Here is an 18999-nt window from a genome sequence, read left to right on the forward strand (position 1 = left end):
ACGCATTTCCTAGTGTGTAGCCAGGTGGACTCAGGACCAATGGGTATTGTGCTCTCCTGATAGCAGATGGGAGATGGAGTCAGATTTCAAAGCTGACAGCCTACATATACCCGTGCAGCATGCTTAGCTCTTCCGTATTTCTCTGTCTCCCATAGCAGATGCAGACACTATCCAAAAAAGAATAGTGTAACATTTACAAGAAAGAGAGAAAATTTACCTTTAAGAAAAGAGCCCTGCTTCTCCTGCAGTGAAACCTAACTGTCCCTTCCCCCAGTCGAGACTTTCCTGAGGTCGATTCAATATCCCTCAGAGGTGAGCCTTAGTCCGCCGGCCGATTCCCAGCGTGGATGTAGCCCCCAGTGTGGCTGAAAGGCAGCGGGGTGCAGATTCGAGCGTGGTGGTAAAGATATTTCCCTCTCCACCCCGCAGCTGGAGACCGCCCAGCATGCGACCGGTAAGTACCAAGACCAGGTAAGATAGAAAACCTTACTTCTAAGTCTCCGGTCTCCAAAACTTGAACAGCCATACCAACCTTCCTCCGACAAGGTTTAAATCAGGTTGAGCAGCCTCCCTCTGGCTAGGCCCCGATCTGGTGCAAGGGTCCACACACATGGAGATCCTCTGGGAGGGATTGCCATCTTGTCGCCGGGGTCGTCGACGCCATCTTCCTCATGCGGAGCAGGCCAGAAGCCTGAGGCGCCTAACTTGAGCGCGTCCGTAGGGATACACTCTTAACTTCGCGCGCATCTGTCGTTCGCACAGTGGCGTTCACAGCTAGGCCGCACGCACAACTGCGCAGATAACTGTGCCACGTGCACAAAGCCCGCCGCCTGCATGCACAGCTTGTGTGCACGTACTGCGCATAACTTCTGTGCTCTCCGCGCACAACTAAGAGCATCTACGCGCATAACTCTCGCTCGGATGAGTTTTTAAGCCCTACACGCGCACAAAAAATGGCACCTCCATCCAAGAAGGACAAGGGACCCTTCCTTTGCCCAGCCTGCCACTTGAGAGCTGCGCAGCCTGAATTAGAATCCCTCCTGTGCCAGCAGTGCAAGCAGAACCATGGAGAACCAAATCAAGACCTCCCACAGCCAGGAGAGGGATCCGGAACCACTGATGATGGCACCCAGGACCTAACTATGTCCAGCTCGGCGCCCCCACAGGAAAGTTCCGCAGGGGCTTCCACTACAATCCCTCCTGGTATCAACATGGACTCAGGAACCTTTTCCTGGGTGGAATTTTTCAAAGGGCTGCAACCTTTGTCCAGGCGCAACCAGCCCCAGCTGTCCGCTTGTCTCAAACTCCGCCGGAAGCACAAGACCTTCCCAGCACCTCCCGAGGCTCTCGAGACATGCCTCTCCTAACCAAGAGCATCCTGGATGGGGATCCAGACACCTCAGATGAGGAAACCAACTTCCTGGAAGAAGGGGAAATTCCCCCCCCCCCCCAAGGGATAAAGCCATACTGGACCATGCTCCGATTCTTCCACAAAGATGAATTAGCCCTCGTGTCCCAAACTATGAAGACACTGGGTCTCCCAGGCACTGAACCCTCATCGGAACTGAAAAAGAATCCCATGTGGTGTACCTTCGTAAAGCCTCATGCTATCTTCCTATGTTGGAGCCCATCAAGGAACTGATTGACCTGGAATGGAATGCTCCAGAAGCCAGTTTTAAAGGGGGACGGGCACTAGAAGCCCTATAACCCGCTGGAGCCCACGGCCAAGGAACTTCTACACTTCCCTAAAGTGGACGCTATGATCTGTGCTGTTTCAAAACGCACTATGATCCCTGTGGAGGGAGGAGCGGCACTGAAGGATGCCCGAGTCAGAAGGCTGGAAGCCATCCTTAAGCAGTCCTTTGTTTCAGCAATGATGCTACAAATTGCCGCCTCCTGTGCCTTGGTGGCACGTTCCTGTTTGATCCTCTCCAGAGAATCTACCACGCCCGGAGAAGCGATGGAACCTGCGGTCTCCTTTCTCACCGATGCTACCACAGACCTCGTGAGCACATCATCCAGGGGAGTCTCCGCCGCAGTGGCGGCAAGAAGATAATTATGGCTCCGAAATTGGTCGACTGACACTACTTCCAAAGCGAACCTCACAAAAATTCCCTTTAAAGGATCTCTCCTGTTCGGGAGTGAACTGGAGAAGTTAGCCAACAAATGGCTCCAGTACAACGATTACCTGAAGACAGGAGCAAAAGTACATATCAGTGCTCCTCCCCCAGAAGAACTTACAAGAGCACACAGTCCCAAGCACCTTGTTCTTCAGGAAGGTCTCAGTTCTTTCGGAACAGGCACATTAAGAACATAAGAACATAACATAAGAAATTGCCATGCTGGGTCAGACCAAGGGTCCATCAAGCCCAGCATCCTGTTTCCAACAGAGGCCAAATCAGGCCACAAGAACCTAGCAATTACCCAAACTCTAAGAAGATTCCATGCTACTGATGCAATTAATAGAAGTGGCTATTCCCTAAGTAAACTTGATTAATAGCCGTTAATGGACGTCTCCTCCAAGAACTTATCCAAACCTTTTTTGAACCCAGCTACATTAACTGCACTAACCACATCCTCTGGCAACAAATTCCAGAACTTTATTGTGCATTGAGTGAAAAAGAATTTTCTCTGATTAGTCTTAAATGTGCTACTTGCTAACTTCATGAATGCCACATCTACTCTTTCAAGACCTCTCATGATCTTAAAGACCTCTATCATATCCTCCCTCAGCCGTCTCTTTTTCCAAGCTGAACAGTCCTAACCTCTTCAGCCTTTCCTCATAGGGGAGCTGTTCCATCCCCTTTATCATTTTGGTTGCCCTTCTCTGTACCTTCTCCATCGCAACTATATCTTTTTTGAGAATTGGCGCCCAGAATTGTACACAGTATTCAAGGTGCGATCTCACTATGGAGCGATATAGAGGCATTATGACATTTTCCATTTTATTAACTATTCCCTTCCTAATAATTCCTAACATTCTTTTTGCTTTTTTGACTGCTGCAGCACACTGAGCAGACTATTTTAAAGTATTATCCACTATGATGCCTAGATCTTTTTCCTGGGTGGTAGCTCATAATAAGGAACCTAACATCGTGTAACTACAGCAAGGGTTATTTTTCCCTATATGCAACACCTTGCTCTTGTCCACATTAAATTTCATCTGCCATTTTGATGCCCAATCTTCCAGTCTTGCAAGGTCCTCCTGTAATGTATCACAATCTGCTTGTGATTTAACTACTCTGAATAATTTTGTATCGTCCGCAAATTTGATAACCTCACTCGTCATATTCCTTTCCAGATCATTTATATATATATATATATATATTAAAAAGCACCGGTCCAAGTACAAATCCCTGAGGCACTCCACTGTTTACCCTTTTCCACTGAGAAAATTGACCATTTAATCCTACTCTCTTTGCTGTCTTTTAACCAGTTTGTAATCCACGAAAGGACATTGCCTCCTATCCCATGACTTTTTAGTTTTCTTAGAAGCCTCTCATGAGGGACTTTGTCAAACGCCTTCTGAAAATCCAAATATACTACATCTACTGGTTAACCTTTAGCCACATGTTTATTAACCCCTTCAAAAAAAAATGGAGAGGAGCAAGCTCAGGGGCAGGCTCTGGCCATACCCCACAATGAGAAGACACAGACCCATCCACAGGAAGAAGACATAGGGAGCATACTTACCCTCTTCTACCAAAGATGGGTCGAGGTAACATCGGACAAGTGGGTCCTAACTATCATTCGAGAGGGGTACTCCCTGGAATTCCAAAGCATCCCCCCAGACAAATTTGAGATCACCGTGCCACTCCCACTCCAAGAGACTTTCAGTGGAAACCACACTAGCAAGACTACTCAGCTTGAAGGCAATAGCTCCGGTGCCGTCTCAACAAAATACTGGCCACTATTCCATCTATTTTATCGTTCCCAAGAAAGAAGGAACATTCCGGCCCATCCTGGACCTCAAGGCTATCGACCGTTACCTGAAGGTACCACTCTTCCGCATGGAAACCCTATGTTCCATTATAATGGCAGTACAACCTGGAGAAATCTTAACCTCCCTGGACCTATCCGAAGCCTACCTTCACATCCCGGTCCATCAGGACCACCAGTTCTTCATGCGCTTTGCGATACTGGGCAATCATTACCAATTTCAAGCGCTACTCTTCGGACTAGCTACCGCTCCCAGAACCTTCACCAAAATTATGATGGTAGTAGTGGCAGCACTGAGGAAAGGAGGAGTCCTGGTACATCCTTACTTGGACAATTGGCTGATCAGAGCAAAGTCTCTGGAGGAGAGTCAAGAACCTACTACAAGAGCTCGAGTGGGTCGTGAACACAGCCAAGAACTGCCTACAGCCCTCCCAGTCACTAGAATACCTGGGAGTCTGGTTCGATACCAAGCAGGACAAGGTCTATCTTCCCCCTCCAAGGAGAAGGAAACTGGGCTAATTGCAAAACCTGTTGAACTCAGCTCGCCCCAAGGTATGGGACTACCTTCAAGTCCTCGGCCTCATGACATCAACTCTGGAAGTAGTTCCGTAGGCAACAGCTCATATGCGACCACTACAACGCTCCCTACTGTCACGATGGAATCCAGTGTCCCAGAACTATTCAAGTCGCCTCCAGCTACTGCAGAGGTTCGGCATCAGCTTCAATGGTGGCTAGAGGAAGAACAACTAAGCAGAGGCGTAAACTTATCCACACCGAAGTGGATCTTATTCACCACGGATGCGAGTCTGAGAGGGTGGGGAGCCCCCTGTCAGGAACTAACAGCCCATGGACAATGGAACAAAGAAGAGGCGGAATGGAACATAAATCGCCTGGAAGCTCGAGCAGTCAGACTAACCTGCCTGCGATTCAGCCACAGACTCCAAGGCAAGTCTGTCTGTCATGTCAGACAATGCAACAACCGTGGCCTACATCAACTGCTAGGGAGGAACCAAGAGCCAGCAGATGTCTCTGGAAATAGACCCTCTCATGGAGTGGGTGGAAACAAACCTGCAAGGGATTTCGGCCTCCCACATCATGGGAAAAGACAACATCTCAGTGGATTATCTCAGAGAGAGCCTAGACCTGGGGGAATGGTTGCTGGCGGACACAGCCTTCCAGCTGATAATGAATCGATGGGGTCCCCCAGCCATGGACCTCCTAGCAACTCGTCGCAATGCCCAAGTCCCCAGATTTTTCAGCTGCAGACGAGAATCACAATCTCAAGGAATCGATGCTCTCGTCCAGAACTGGCCAGAGGAAGACCACCTGTACGCCTTCCCACCCTGGCTGCTACTGGGCAGGGTCATTCACAAGAGAGAGCACCACAGAGGACTAGTCCTACTAGTCGCCCCGGATTGGCCAAGAAGACCATGGTACACGCAGACCTGTGAAGACTATTGGGGAATCCTCTGCATCTACCACCATACAGGGACCTTCTTCAGCAGGGATCAATCTCCCACGAAGACCTGGTTTGATTCTCTCTTATGGTATGGCCCTTGAGAGGTCTAACCTAAAGAAGTGTGGCTACTCAAAAGCCGTGATTGACACCCTGCTCCTAGCACGCAAGTTCTCCACATCTCTGTCTTACATATGGATCTGGAGAGTATTTGAAGCCTGGTTGAAGACCGCGCCCTCCTTCCGAGGACAGCCAAGATTCCTACGATCCTAGAATTCCTACAGGACGTTATGCAGAAGAGGTTGTTTCTCAACTCCCTCAAGGTTCAAGTCGCAGCACTGGCCTGTTTCAGGTCTGAAGTGGACGGCATCAGACTATCAGCTCATCCTGATGTGTCTCGCTTCCTGAAAGGAGTCAAACAACTTCGGCCACCACTAAAGTGGCCGGTGCCTCTATGGAACCTGAACCTAGTACTAGACTTCCTAGCAGGGGAGTCCTTCAGACCAACAAGTGGTCTGTCTCTACGCCTCTTGACCTTAGACAGCATTCTTGATCGCAATATGCTCAGCTGGCGCATCTGTGAACTTCAAGCATTATCCTGTCGAACCGTTCCTCAGGTTCACCCCAGGCACCATACAGCTGCATATGTTACCATCCTTCCTTCCAAAAGTGGTTTCCCTGTTCCATATGAACCAGACCATATCCTTACCATCACCAGATGAACACACAGAAATTCGGAAGACTTGCACCTCCTTTGCCACTTGAATGTCTGCAGAATCCTAGTCCGATATCTGAAGGGATCGGAATCCTTGTGCAAAACTGATCACCTGTTCGTTCTTCACAGCGGGAAGAAACAAGGGGAAGCGGCATCACAGGCGACCATAGCCCACTGGATCAAAGAAGTAATTAATGCAACCTACATAGAGGCAGGAAAACCACTACCTGTATAGGTCAAGGTGCATTCTACAAGGGCCCAGGCATCCTGGGCTGAAACAAGGTGGCTTTCGCCAGCCGAGATCTGTCGGGCGGCGACATGTTCCTCCCTACACACCTTCTCCAGGTTCTACCGCCTGGATGCCCAGGCCAGGGAGGATACAGCCTTTGCAAGGGCAGCACTAAGTGGGCCACGGGCAGCCTCCCACCCGGTAGAGGAGTAGCTTTTGTACATCTCATTGGTCCTGAGTCCATCTGGCTACAAGCTAGGAAATGGAGAAATTACTTACATATATATATATATTCACACACCCTGCCTCTCAAATTTTCACATGTACTCAGGCTCTCAAACACTCCTTCTTTCTCACAGACATACAGGATCTCAACACAGGCACTCACACCCTATCTATCTCATACACACAGACATGCATACAAGCTCGCTCACTCACATATATATGCAGGCAGACATGCACACAGCCTCTCACAAAAATGAATAGTTCACTTTCACACACATGCATTTATGCACTCGCACGCAGACATACACAGGTTTTCTCACAAACACACTAATGCATACAGGCACTCGCACATACACACACTCCCAAACGCACGCATGCTGTCTCACACATACATGCAGGCTCGCTCTCATTATTACATGTGCACACATTTTCTCAGGGCCTCTCCCTCTCTTCTTTGGCTGTGGCCCTGCCGAGCCTCACATATTTAGGCCACAATGGGATGGGCTGTGTCACAGTCCTTCAGGGCCTTTCATGTTCGGGCTATGGCAGGATGGGCTTCACTGTGGCCTTGCTGGGCCTTTGCTCTTCAGTTCATGGAGGGATGGGATCTGCTTTGACCCTACTCTCCTGCAAGATGAGGCGGCCGCCACAGGCATGTTTGGTGAAGGGGAATACTTTTTTCCGCTCTCAAAGTTTTGCTGCCTGAGGCAGCTGCCTCCCTCCACCTCACAATAGAACCACTCTTGCTGTGCAGGTTACTCCTAAGGGTAAAGAGGTTCCTTCCAAGCTGTAAAGCACATGATGTCCAGACCTCTAACTCTCAACTCTATTTATTCATTCCTTCTTGAAATGTACAGAAATCCTGTCCTGCCTATAGAAACACAAAAGTGGAGTACCCCTGCCCAATCCATCATGAACTGAATCAAACTTTGTTGAAGTAATATCAGCCAGATTGCTCAACCATACTTTAAGTTAAGTTATGCCAGCTGGATCCCTTGAATGCACCACTGGCTGGTTATAATTGCCACTCTGCGCAAGTTATATCTATACAGAAATGTCACGAAGTTACCATTGGTTACTCTGGTTTTTCATTTCCATCCTTTAGCCCCTAGAGTTTTTCTCCAACTTCCTGTTTTTGAATTCCTTGTCTTCACCACTTCTTCCAAGAGGGCATTCCAGGCATCCACCACCTTTTCATGAAAAATATTTTTGACAATGTTCCTGAGTCTGCAGACTTTGAGCCCATTGTTATTAATACGTTATAGGGTAGATTTTAAAAAAATACGCACATGGACGTGCAATTTTATAACATGCGCATGCATGTTATAAAATCTGGGCTGGCGCGCACAGGGGTGGAGATTTGCCCAGTTTACGAGTGGCAATGAGATCGGGCTTCCCCCAGTTTCCTCCCAGTTCTCTCCAATTAAGGCGGGAACTTTCCTAACCCCCCCTACCTACCCTCTCTCCCCTCTTCCCCGACCCCCTTTGGAGGCCCTACCTTTTTTCATTTTCTTTATTTCTGAACTTATGCCAACTTCTGGCGAAAGTTGCGTGCGCCTGCACAAGGACAAGTTGCCACGATACTGGCGGCCTCCAGATCCCCACCCCTCCTCGCCCCCCTCTTCGCCCCTTGATAGAGGCCTGGCTGTTGTGTGCGTATTGGGAATTTCGCGTGTGGCCGGGCCTATTCTAAAATACGTACAGTGCGTGCAAGGCCCAGCCATGCGCGTAACCCCCGTTTCCCCACATGCAGGGGATTTAAAGTTTAGCTGTATGTACTCTGGAATTCATTGCCAGAGGATGTGGTTAGGGCAGTTAGTGTAACTAGGTTTAAAAAAAGGTTTGGATAACTTCCTAGGGGAAAAATCTATAAACTGCTATTAATAAGCAATAGTAGCTTGAGAACTATTTAATGTTTGGGTACTTGCCATGTACTTGTGACTTTGATTGTCCACTGTTGGAAATAGGATGCTGGGCTTGATGGACCCTAGGTCTGGACCCAGTATGGCATATCTTATGCTCTTATATACTCTTGGGGGAATTCTGCACTTGTTCGGAGTGCAGAATTTGCACAGAACTCTCCTCCTGTGCAGAATTTGTACTTTTTGTGGAGAATTTGGAGAGGCGCCTGTGGGATGCTAGTGGAGCCCATCTCACTCACAGCAGAAAAAGATAGAAGCAAGAAAGCCTGTGTGAGAGAGGTATATGGCACTGTGCACATGAGGGTATGTGTGTGTATATGTGAGTGAGAGATTAGCCTGTATGTGTGTGAGATTTGACATGCCTGTATATGTGTGAGGATGCATGCAAGTGTGTGTGTGTGAAAGAGAGGTAGCCTGTGTGAGGGTGGGTGAGTGTGTGTGCAAGAGAGAGAGGGATCCTATGTGAGTGTGTGTATGTGAGAGAGGGACAGAGGGAGCCTGTGAGGGTGTGTGCAAAAGAGAGAGCCTGTGTGAGGGACTGTAAGAGAGGGGTCAAACTCTGGGAGTGGAGGGCTTAAGGGGTGGAGATAGAGTGGGTGGGGTTGAATGTGGAAGGGAGTGAGTAGAGTTGGAATCTGTGAGGGCAATATGAAAGGGATCTGGACAGGGGAGTAAGGAAAGAGACAGAAGGGACACTTACATTATACACTTAGTGGAATTCTACTCAAAATATTTAAAACTCTGCATCTTTGAGTAATAATTTAAAATGTAATGATGAAAAGCTATTTTGACTAGAAAGTATGCAGAATTCTAAATTTTTGTGAACAAAATTCCCCAAGGAGTAATTATGGGCCATGTAACAGTCTGTTTGCTCAAAACTTTTTCTCACTCCCCAACCCTTTGATTATCCGTGGTATCACGTCTGCTTCTCCTGCCTGGTACCTTTAATGACCATTGCCCCTCAGTCTCATGGTGCCTCATAGTTACTTTCATCTATCCTCCTCCAGCTGGTGAAATACTAAATGACTAGGAAAGACCAGGTAGATTTGGAGTCTCTGTAGCCCTCAAAGGTCTTCATTCTTACCCCTCATATTTCTAATTGATTGTGTGGGCAGATTTCAACTCAGTTCTGACAAGCAACACCTTTGGTCACAGGTGAACAATCCTGTAAAAAGGGAGCTTTGATTTGTTACTCATTTGCCTCTTGTGCAGGCAGCTACCTCAGTAGCCTGCCCCCTAGTGAACTTACATCTGCGGAGCAGGATACTCAGGTGGCAAAATTTTGTACATGTCTGTAGCCTACCTTTGCTGTTAATAACTGATTTGCTGCAACATAACCCTAAATGGGAACACAAGCATCAGGAATAAGTTAAATATTAAGGGGTAGATTTTCAGACGAGCGCGAACAGCCTACTTTTGTTTGCGCTCCAGGCGCAAACAAAAGTACGCTGGATTTTAGTAGATACGCGCGTAGTCGCGCGTATCGGCTAAAATCCTGGATCGGCGCGCGCAAGGCTATCGATTTCGTATAGCCTGCGCGCGCCGAGCCGCGCAGCCTACCCCCGTTCCCTCCTAGGCCGCTCCGAAATCGGAGCGGCCTAGAAGGGAACTTTCCTTTGCCCTCCCCTCACCTTCCCCTCCCTTCCCCTACCTAACCCACCCGCCCGGCCCTGTCTAAACCCCCATCCTACCTTTGTCGGGGGATTTACGCCTCCCTCCGGGAGGCGTAAATCCCCGCGCGCCAGCGGGCCTCCTGCGCGCCGGGCCGCGACCTGGGGCGGGTACGGAGGGCGCGGCCATGCCCCCGGGCCGTAGCCACGCCCCCGTACCCGCCCCCAAAACGCTGCCGACACGCCCCCGCAACGCCGCGTGCTCTGGCCCCGCCCCCGACACGCCTCCCGACACGCCCACTCCGAAAACCCCGGGACTTACGCGAGTTCCGGGGTTCTGCGCGCGCCGGTGAGCCTATGTAAAATAGGCTCACCGGCGCGCAGGGCCCTGCTCGCATAAATCCGCCCGGTTTTGGGCGGATTTACGCGAGCAGGGCTCTGAAAATCCGCCCCTAAATGTAGTTATCCTTTTGGATGCCCAGGAAGAATATTTGTCTAAGTGTACATTTTTTAAAGATTTATAGCAGTTTCTTGGCTGCAAAAATGAATAAAAGCTAAGACAAGGGAATTTAGTGTGACAGCCTACCCTGCTTACCTTTCCCAGTTACCAGTAACTCTTTGATGTTTTGGCTGGCTGCTCGTGGGTATTACTGATGCACAGTATGTATGCTTAATGTTCTAAAAATCAGATTTGATTTTTATTTATGCTCAGTTTTTTTTATCATTTGGTTGAAACCAAATAACACACCTATAGCAGGATATATTTTTATATTTGTGCAAAAAAATGCATAGTACATCTGGCACCGAATGCTTACTTTCAGCCCGATCCAGTAAAGTCCGTGGGAGAGCGGACTAACGCCCGCTCTCCCGGCGCGCGCACCGGCCCCTCGCCGGTGCGCGCGATCCAGTATTTAAATTAGGCGACGCGGTGCAAACGAGGAAAAGGAGGCGCTAGGGACACTAGCGCGTCCCTAGCGCCTCCTTTTGGCCTGGAGCGGCGGCTGTCAGCGGGTTTGACTGCCGACGCTCAATTTTGCCGGCGTCGGTTCTCGAGCCCGCTGACAGCCACGGGCTCGGAAACCGGACGCCGGCAAAATTGAGCGTCCGGTTTTCGGCCCGACAGCCGCGGGCCGAATTCAAAATTTTTTATTTTATTTTTTTTACTTTTTTATACTTTTGGGGACCTCCGACTTAATATCACTATGATATTAAGTCGGAGGGTGCACAGAAAAGCAGTTTTTACTGCTTTTCTGTGCACTTCCCTGGCGCCGGAAGAAATTAGCGCCGACCTTTGGGCGGCGCTAATTTCTTAGAGTAAAATGTGTGGCTTGGCTGCACATTTTACTTACTGGATCGCTCGGGAATACCTAATAGGGCCATCAACATGCATTTGCATGTTGAGGGCGCTATTAGGTGCCGCGGGTGGGCCGCGTGTTTTCCTCCCCTTACTGAATAAGGGGTAAGGGAAAATACGCGTCCAGAGCAGGGTGACAGTGCGCTCCGACGGAGCACACTTTACTGGATCGACCTGTATCAGTTTGTCAGCTCTGCATGAATTAACTGGGGACACTTGTTGAGTGTATATTTCTGTTCTTCAACTGGATAGAGCACATGCTTGGTTTGTGAAATTCATTGGTGTTCCATTGTTCAGAACAGTGAAGAATTTGTTGTATTTAAATAAATGTTGGGCAAAGACAAAAATGTTAATGGTATCCTGTTTTTTTCAGCTGAAAACTCGTCAAGGAATGGAACTTCTAATTCAGTCTGATAATGACAGCTTAATTAATGAATGGTTTAAAGCCCTCTGTTACACAATCAGTAATCAGGTATGTAATTTGTAAGTAATAGTAAAGATTTTGATGCACCTTTATCAAAATACAAAAGAATTGGGCAAACAAGCAGGATTTCTTCATTAAAAATAAAGACAGGAAATAAAATAAAACAATTTGACATTTAATGCTATGGGTAGAACTGGTAAGGTGAGCTGCTGAAGAGCTTGTGCTCCCAAATAGTTTTTTTTTCTAGCTGCTGAGTTCTCACAACAGTTAGAGACTAACAACTCTCTCAAACACCATTGCAGGTGCATGCTGTTTGCAAGTCTCATTTTATCAGTTCATCTTGGGAATAGTGTACAGCGGTAGCAGGGGGAGCTTCTCTCTGACAGCCACAAGTTTCCATTGACTCCACACCTTTGCTTTTCATTGCAGCACATCAAGTTTTAAAGTAAAACTTCTGAAGGACTTAGTAGAAGTAGGGAAGGAGATGTTGGGAATTATTAGAAAGGGAATGGTGAATAAAACGGAAAATGTCAAAATGCCTCTGTATTACTCCATGGTGAGACCGCACCTTGAATAATGGGAATAATTCTGGTCACCACATCTAAAAAAAAGATATAGTTGTGATGGAGAAGGTACAGAGAGAGGCAACCAAAATGATAAAGGGAATGGAACAGCTCCCCTATGAGAAAAGGCTGAAGAGGTTAGGACTTTTCAGCTTGGAGAAGAGACGTCTAGAAAGGGTAAATGTGAATCAGTTACTTACTTAATCAGTTACTTACTCTTTCGGATAATAGAAGGACTAGGGGGCACTCCATGAAGTCAGCATGTGGCACATTTAAAGCTAATTGTACAATTAAACTCTGGAATTTGTTGCCAGAGGATGTGGTTAGTGCAGTTAGTATAGCTGTGTTTAAAAAAAGATTGGATAAGTTCTTGGAGGAGAAGTCTTACCTCCTATTAATTAAGTTGACTTAGAGAATAGCCACTGCCATTAGCAATGGTAACATGGAATAGACTTAGTTTTTGGGTACTTGCCAGGTTCTTGTGGCCTGGATTGGCCACTGTTGGAAACAGGATGCTGGGCTTGATGGACCTTTGGTCTGACCTAGTATGGCATGTTCTTATGTTAATTCAGGGACAAGTGATGAAGAGAGATGTGATGACAGGCATACAGGCAGAGATAGTTGTGATGAGTGAGTGAGGAGATCTATAAAGACAGCACAAGAAGAGAGATGTTATGACTGGGGATGTAGACAAAGGTGAAGGTCATAAATGTCTATGAAGATGGGGAGTTGAGGTAAAATATGTAAGGGATGAGGCAAGATTGATATTAAAGCTGAAAAACTAAAAGAATGAAGGAAATATATAAAAGATTGAGCAAGCATGGCTAGAACTTACTTGGATAACACTTGATTTTCACTGTGGAATGTTTTTTTGTGTTTTTATTTTTTAAGAAGAATCTGGATTAACTCAGAGCTGTACAGATTTGAAACAAAGTGAAATGGATAGTGCAAATCTGTGAATATTCATAGTAGCATAACACAAGATGGAAGATAATGAACTTGGGGCCCATCTAGGCTGCCATCCACATTTCCTGCTCAGCTTTATAGTCCATTCTTCTCCCTCCAAGATCCTCTGTTTTCTTGAATTCTGATATAATCCTTGCCACCTCCAAGGGAAGTTGTTTAATTCATCCTGCATCTATTGTGTGTAAAAAAAAAAAAATTCCTTGGATCAGTGGTTCCCTACCTTTTTTTTGTTTTGAGGTACACTTAGCACAGGGTTCAGGTCATTGTGGCACACCACCAGCTTCCCCATCTTCACTTTCTTTTCTCTTCCCTCTTTCCCCACCTTGCTGGCATCACCATGAACTTTTCCTCTCCCCCCCTTGCACCATCATCTTTTCTTCCTGCCCCCACCTGGTGGCGCCATTCTCCTCCCTTCCCTCTTCCTCCAGCATCATTATCGCCTTCTCTTCCCTCCCCTGGCATCATCTTCCCTTCTCTCTTCCCTATCCACTGGCATCACCACCTTCCCTCTCCCATCACTTCTTCCCCTCACACACTGGCATCATCTCCTTCCCTCTGCCACCATCACCACCCTCTCCTTCATCCATTGGCATTATCATCTTCCCTGCCCCCCCCCCAAAACACACACACACACACACACACACACACAGCATCATCTCCTTCCCTCTCCCCCCACGACTCCCCCAATCCGAGGTATCGCAATCACCTTCTCTCTGCCTCCACCTGCTCCCTCATTCCCTGGCATCATCACCTTCTCTCCCCTTGCCTTTCCCTCCACCCCTCCCCAGCAATCCTCACCCTCTCTTTTCCCTCTTTCCTCCCGGTGTCACCTTCCTTCTCCCTCACTTTCTGGCATCATCTTTCTTCCCTGTCCCTCCTCCCCGTCTCCCTCTCTCTCTGGCATCATCAGTTTCCTTCTTCTTCCATTTCCCCCATTCCTTTCATCATCTTCCCTCTCTCTCCCACCCTCCCCCCCCCCCCCGGCCCTTCGCATCACCACCATGCCTTCCCTCTTCACCTTGTGGCATATTCAGCTGTCCCTTCTACCGCCCCCCCCTCCCCCCCCCCCCCCCCCCCCCCCCCCCCCCCCCCCCCCCCCATGAACTGGAATGGCAGAAGTCTGTGAGTAGACTTATCTAGTGCTGCTTTTTCCTCTGCTTCCCTCTGCAATCAAATCTGCACTGGACCAGCTAGTCTAACAAGACTACTATAGAAGAAAGCCAGCAGAGGGAAAGCAAGAGTAGCTGCAGATAAACCTGCTTGCTCTAAACCTTCCCTGCTGACAGGAGGACAACCTGCAGGCCAGGAGAAAGTGAAGACTGCAGCTGCAACACACTTATACTTGATCCATGCATACCTATTGGGAAACGCTGTCTTAGACTCCTGAGTTGAGCTCCTTTTACCCTTATCCTATGCCTATTTCCAGAGCCTCCTTTCCTTTGAAAGCAGCTTGCCATCCATACATTTATTCCTTGGATGTATAGAAATGTCTCTATCATATCTCCCCTTTTCTTTTCCTCCAGGGTATACGTTTACATTTTTAAGTCTGTCCCCATATGCTTTTTGATTAATAGAGTTTACCATTTTAGTAGCTGCCCTGTGGACAGACTCCATGTGGTTTATTTCCTTTTGAATTTGCAGTCCCCAGAATTGAACATAGTACTCCAAAAGGGGATCTTACCAAACACTTATACGGAGGCAGTATCACCTCCTTTTTCCTGCAGGTTTTTTCCTGTGCACCTAAACATCCTTCTGACTTTTGTAGTCAGAAGGATGTTGAATTTTAAAGTAACACTACTGCTCCGTCAATAGGCCCTCATTAGTCAATGTTGGAAACGTAGTATATGTTATGTTTTTATTTGTATTGTTATTTTAATTATGTATGTATGTTGTAAACAGTCTAGACGGTCAGAATTCTGACCAATTCACGGTATACAAAAATTTTTAAATAAATAAAAATAGTCATTTTGTCTACCTGTGGTCACCTTAATAGCATGGACTATGATCGCTCCCTCTCGTTTTATGCACAGAAGAACTTCACCCTTTATAACTATACTGCTCCCTTAGGTTTTTGCAAATGCATAACTCTGCATTTTTTAGCATTAAATTTTATTTTTTAAACTCTAAGCCATTTCTGAAGCTTCCCTACATTCCGCCTCATGTTTTCCACATCTTAGAGTGTCTGTTCTCCGCAAAAAGGCAAAAACTTTCCTGATAGCCTTTCTGCAATATTGCTGATGAAAATGTTGGAGAACCAGACTGAGGACAGATCCCTACATCACCCCACTGGTCATCCCCCTTTCATAAATGACCTATTTAAACCTGCCAGACATCTCAGATCTCTCTCAAAAAACTTATTAGATATCCCTACTGTTAAATCAGCAAAACTTGAACTTACCAGAAAAAGAGCATTCTCAGTGGCAGGTCCTGTTTTATGGAATTCACTTCCAGATCACATTCGTCTCACTTCATCAATACAACAGTTCAAAAAACTATTGAAAACATACTTATTTCAGAAAGCATACACCTTAACTATTTCATAAACTCAACACTTATTCACTTCAACTGTTCTCTCTTCTTTCAGAAACATTCACACCATATAATATTTACTTTCTGCTAATATCCTTTGAAAAAAATAGCTGGATATGAATATATACTGCACTATGTTAGCTTTTAATTGTTTTATTTTTGTTTTTATTTTGTCAAGTTCATTTATTGTGTATGTTTGGTTGTAAACCGTTTTGATTAATTCTTTTGAATTGTAAAAGCGGTATATAAACACTTTTAAATAAATAAATAAATAGTAATGACAAAAAAAGACCAAATGGTTTATCCAGTCTGCCCAGCAAGTTTCCTATGGTAGTAAATGCCGCTTCGTGCAAGTAACCCCCTTTTTCTGTTAAGGGTAGTAATTGCTCCATGCAGGTTACCTGCAAGGTTAGTACTATTTACAATCAAAACTAAGCAACTGCCAAATCCATTAAAGGAGAAAGAGAATGTCAGGAAATTTTCATTACTCTTGGACATGTATTTTGTCTTTTATTGATTTGCTTTGTTTTATATTTTAATGTTTTAATAGGTGCTAATTGAAAGTTGTTTCTTAACGGTTTGCTGTAAACCGCCATGATTGAAAATAACAGGACGATGTATAAATGAAATAAATAAAATTCTATAAAATTCATTTGGTTACCTATGTACCGTTTCATAGTCTTATTTTTTTCACTTGCTATTCTAATGTATCAATAGGCTGAAATGTAAATATTGTGCTGTTCAATTTATCCCCATCCAGTTCCAAGTTTATTTTCCTTGTTTTATTGTAACTTTCTCTCTCCCTTTATCTGATTCTCTTTATTTAAAGTTCAAGGTTCTTATTGAAAATATTGTTTTTTACGTAACGTTATGCTTTACACTCCTTGTTATTTGTAAACCGGGTTGATGTGATGCCTATCATGAAACTCGGTATAACAAAAACAATAAATAAATAAATAAATAAATAAAATTGCTAGCAGTATTTTTACGAGATGAGCAGCCTTGATAATTCAGAAAATACTACTTGAATGTGCTTTGTTTTTGAGCTTGGCATAGAAGCAGTCCTGCACTTTTCCATTTACCACTATTCTTTGTCGCCTCTCGTTTAACCAGTTTCTATTCCATCGAATTACTTTAGAGACCATATCTAGGGCACTTATTTACTCCGGCAAGCAAGGTGACAATCCTCATAAATGATGGCACCTGGCCCAAAACTTTTATGTCAATTTCTAGAATTTTGTGCCTTACTGAGCATGCCTATTTATATCTGTACTAGTGCTCTCCCTGATCTAACTTTCTGGTCACCTAATCAAAGAAATTATTTAGGTTTCTCCAATAAGACCTGCCTCTAGTGAAACCATACTGTCTTGGATCTTGCAATCCATTGGATTCCAAAAACTGCACTGACCTCTGTTTTAGCAATGATTCTATTTATTTACTCACCACCAAGGTCATACTAACTGGCCTGTAGTTCTCAGATTCCTCCTTTTATGAACAGGAACTACATCTGCCTGTCTCCAGTCCTTTGGAACCATTCCCGAATCTACAGTAGCATTGAAATGTCAGTAGTGAAGCTGCCAGAATTTCCTTGAGTTCCCTTAATAGTCTCTCATGTATCCTATCATTCTCCATTGCTTTATTTACTTTGAGTTGCTAGCTCCTTGTGAACATAGTCTGAAAATTGATCAAAGTCTACCTCCCTTTCATTCCTATTAGTGGAATTTATTTGTGGTCTTATTCCAAGCACTTCCTCATTGAACACCGAACATTGCTCTGTCGACACGCAGGGCTGAATTAATCATGACGTGGGTGACATCTGGTGGCAGTAAACAGACCTTTCTCTTTAAGCTCAAAGTTTTTGCTCTTCTGAGCATGTGCAGCTATTCCTGTATGGGCATTGCCTTCTGAGCCCCCTCAGTCTTTTTTCGTCTGAGCATCAGCACAGATGTGTATTCCAGTGTGTCTCAACTCTCTCTTGAAGGCACCCTAACCAGTCAGGTTGTCAGGATACCCATAATGAATATGAATGAGACAGATTTACATATATTGGAGACACAGGGCATGCAAATCTATCTCATGCATATGCATATTGTGGGAATCCTGAAAACCCAATTGGCTAGGTGTGCTTCCAGGAGAGGGTTGAGAGAGTCTTTCTCTATTTTTTTTCTTCAGCTTTCTCTAGAATTCTTAATATTCTGTATATGCAGTAGAAAAAATGTCATTACTGATAAACATGAAGCTTACCACTGCCCAAGACCAAACCCTGTCAGGCCAACTGTTACCATTGTGGCCAGATGTCCCTGTGTTCCCAGAAATCAAGGGCCTGGAAAAAGGAGGAAATTGTGTAAGTCTCCCCAGGTAGGGAGTTGCATAGGATCTCCTTCAAAATATCTTCTCCTTTGGCACAGTAAGCCAAGTCTTCAGGATTGAGTAAACATAAAAAGTCACCAATTCATTGAAGAAAAAGAAGTGCCACTTGGTGGAGCTGCCTGTGCAGCCAGCACCAAAAAAACACAATGTATCGGTACAATCTAACCACTTGATGCATAAGTCCTTGACGCATATTAGCTATCTCTACTAGCGTTAGCCATTATTAATTAATAACTGTCCTTTCTCTTCCTTCTTCACCAAGTTCTAGCTACCCTGTTACATGTAACTGCCTTTTCCGCACCAATGTTCTAGTTTATGTTTATTATGCACTCTCGTTTATGTAAACCAGCATGATGTGACTGCTGTCTTGAATGCCGGTATATAAAAATCCGAAATAAATAAATAAATAAAAATAAATATCTAGCTCTGGAGCATGAAATGCATCAAGCGTCGTTACCATTAATAATTAGATAATCAGATGAGACTGCTGCATCACTGATGCATCATGCAGCAGTGCTTTCAACACAACTGTATGTTGACATGCTGAGAATTATGTCAGGGACAGAAGAGTATATGCTGCACCTGCACATTCACCAACAAAGGTACTGGTACTGGAGCCCCAAATCCCATTTGTTTTCTGGTACCTTTCATTTTTAATTGGGCTCCAATACATATTCTACAGAGCCCAGATGATGTG

At 45.6% G+C, this 18999-nt stretch overlaps 1 protein-coding gene across 8 annotated transcripts in view; it reads left to right on the plus strand.

The window, feature by feature from the left end:
• The window catches only part of ARHGAP12 (Rho GTPase activating protein 12), a 287089-nt gene that overhangs the window by 216482 nt on the left and 51608 nt on the right, over positions 1–18999 (plus strand). For all 8 annotated transcript variants that reach the window (XM_029588589.1, XM_029588588.1, XM_029588591.1 and 5 more), the window contains one exon: positions 11824–11922. In XM_029588589.1, the coding sequence (XP_029444449.1) occupies positions 11824–11922 (99 nt within the window). The remainder of the gene's footprint in view (positions 1–11823; positions 11923–18999) is intronic.

The sequence above is a fragment of the Rhinatrema bivittatum genome, chromosome 2 (genome assembly GCF_901001135.1).
Source record: "Rhinatrema bivittatum chromosome 2, aRhiBiv1.1, whole genome shotgun sequence".
NCBI classification, from domain to species: Eukaryota; Metazoa; Chordata; class Amphibia; order Gymnophiona; family Rhinatrematidae; genus Rhinatrema; species Rhinatrema bivittatum.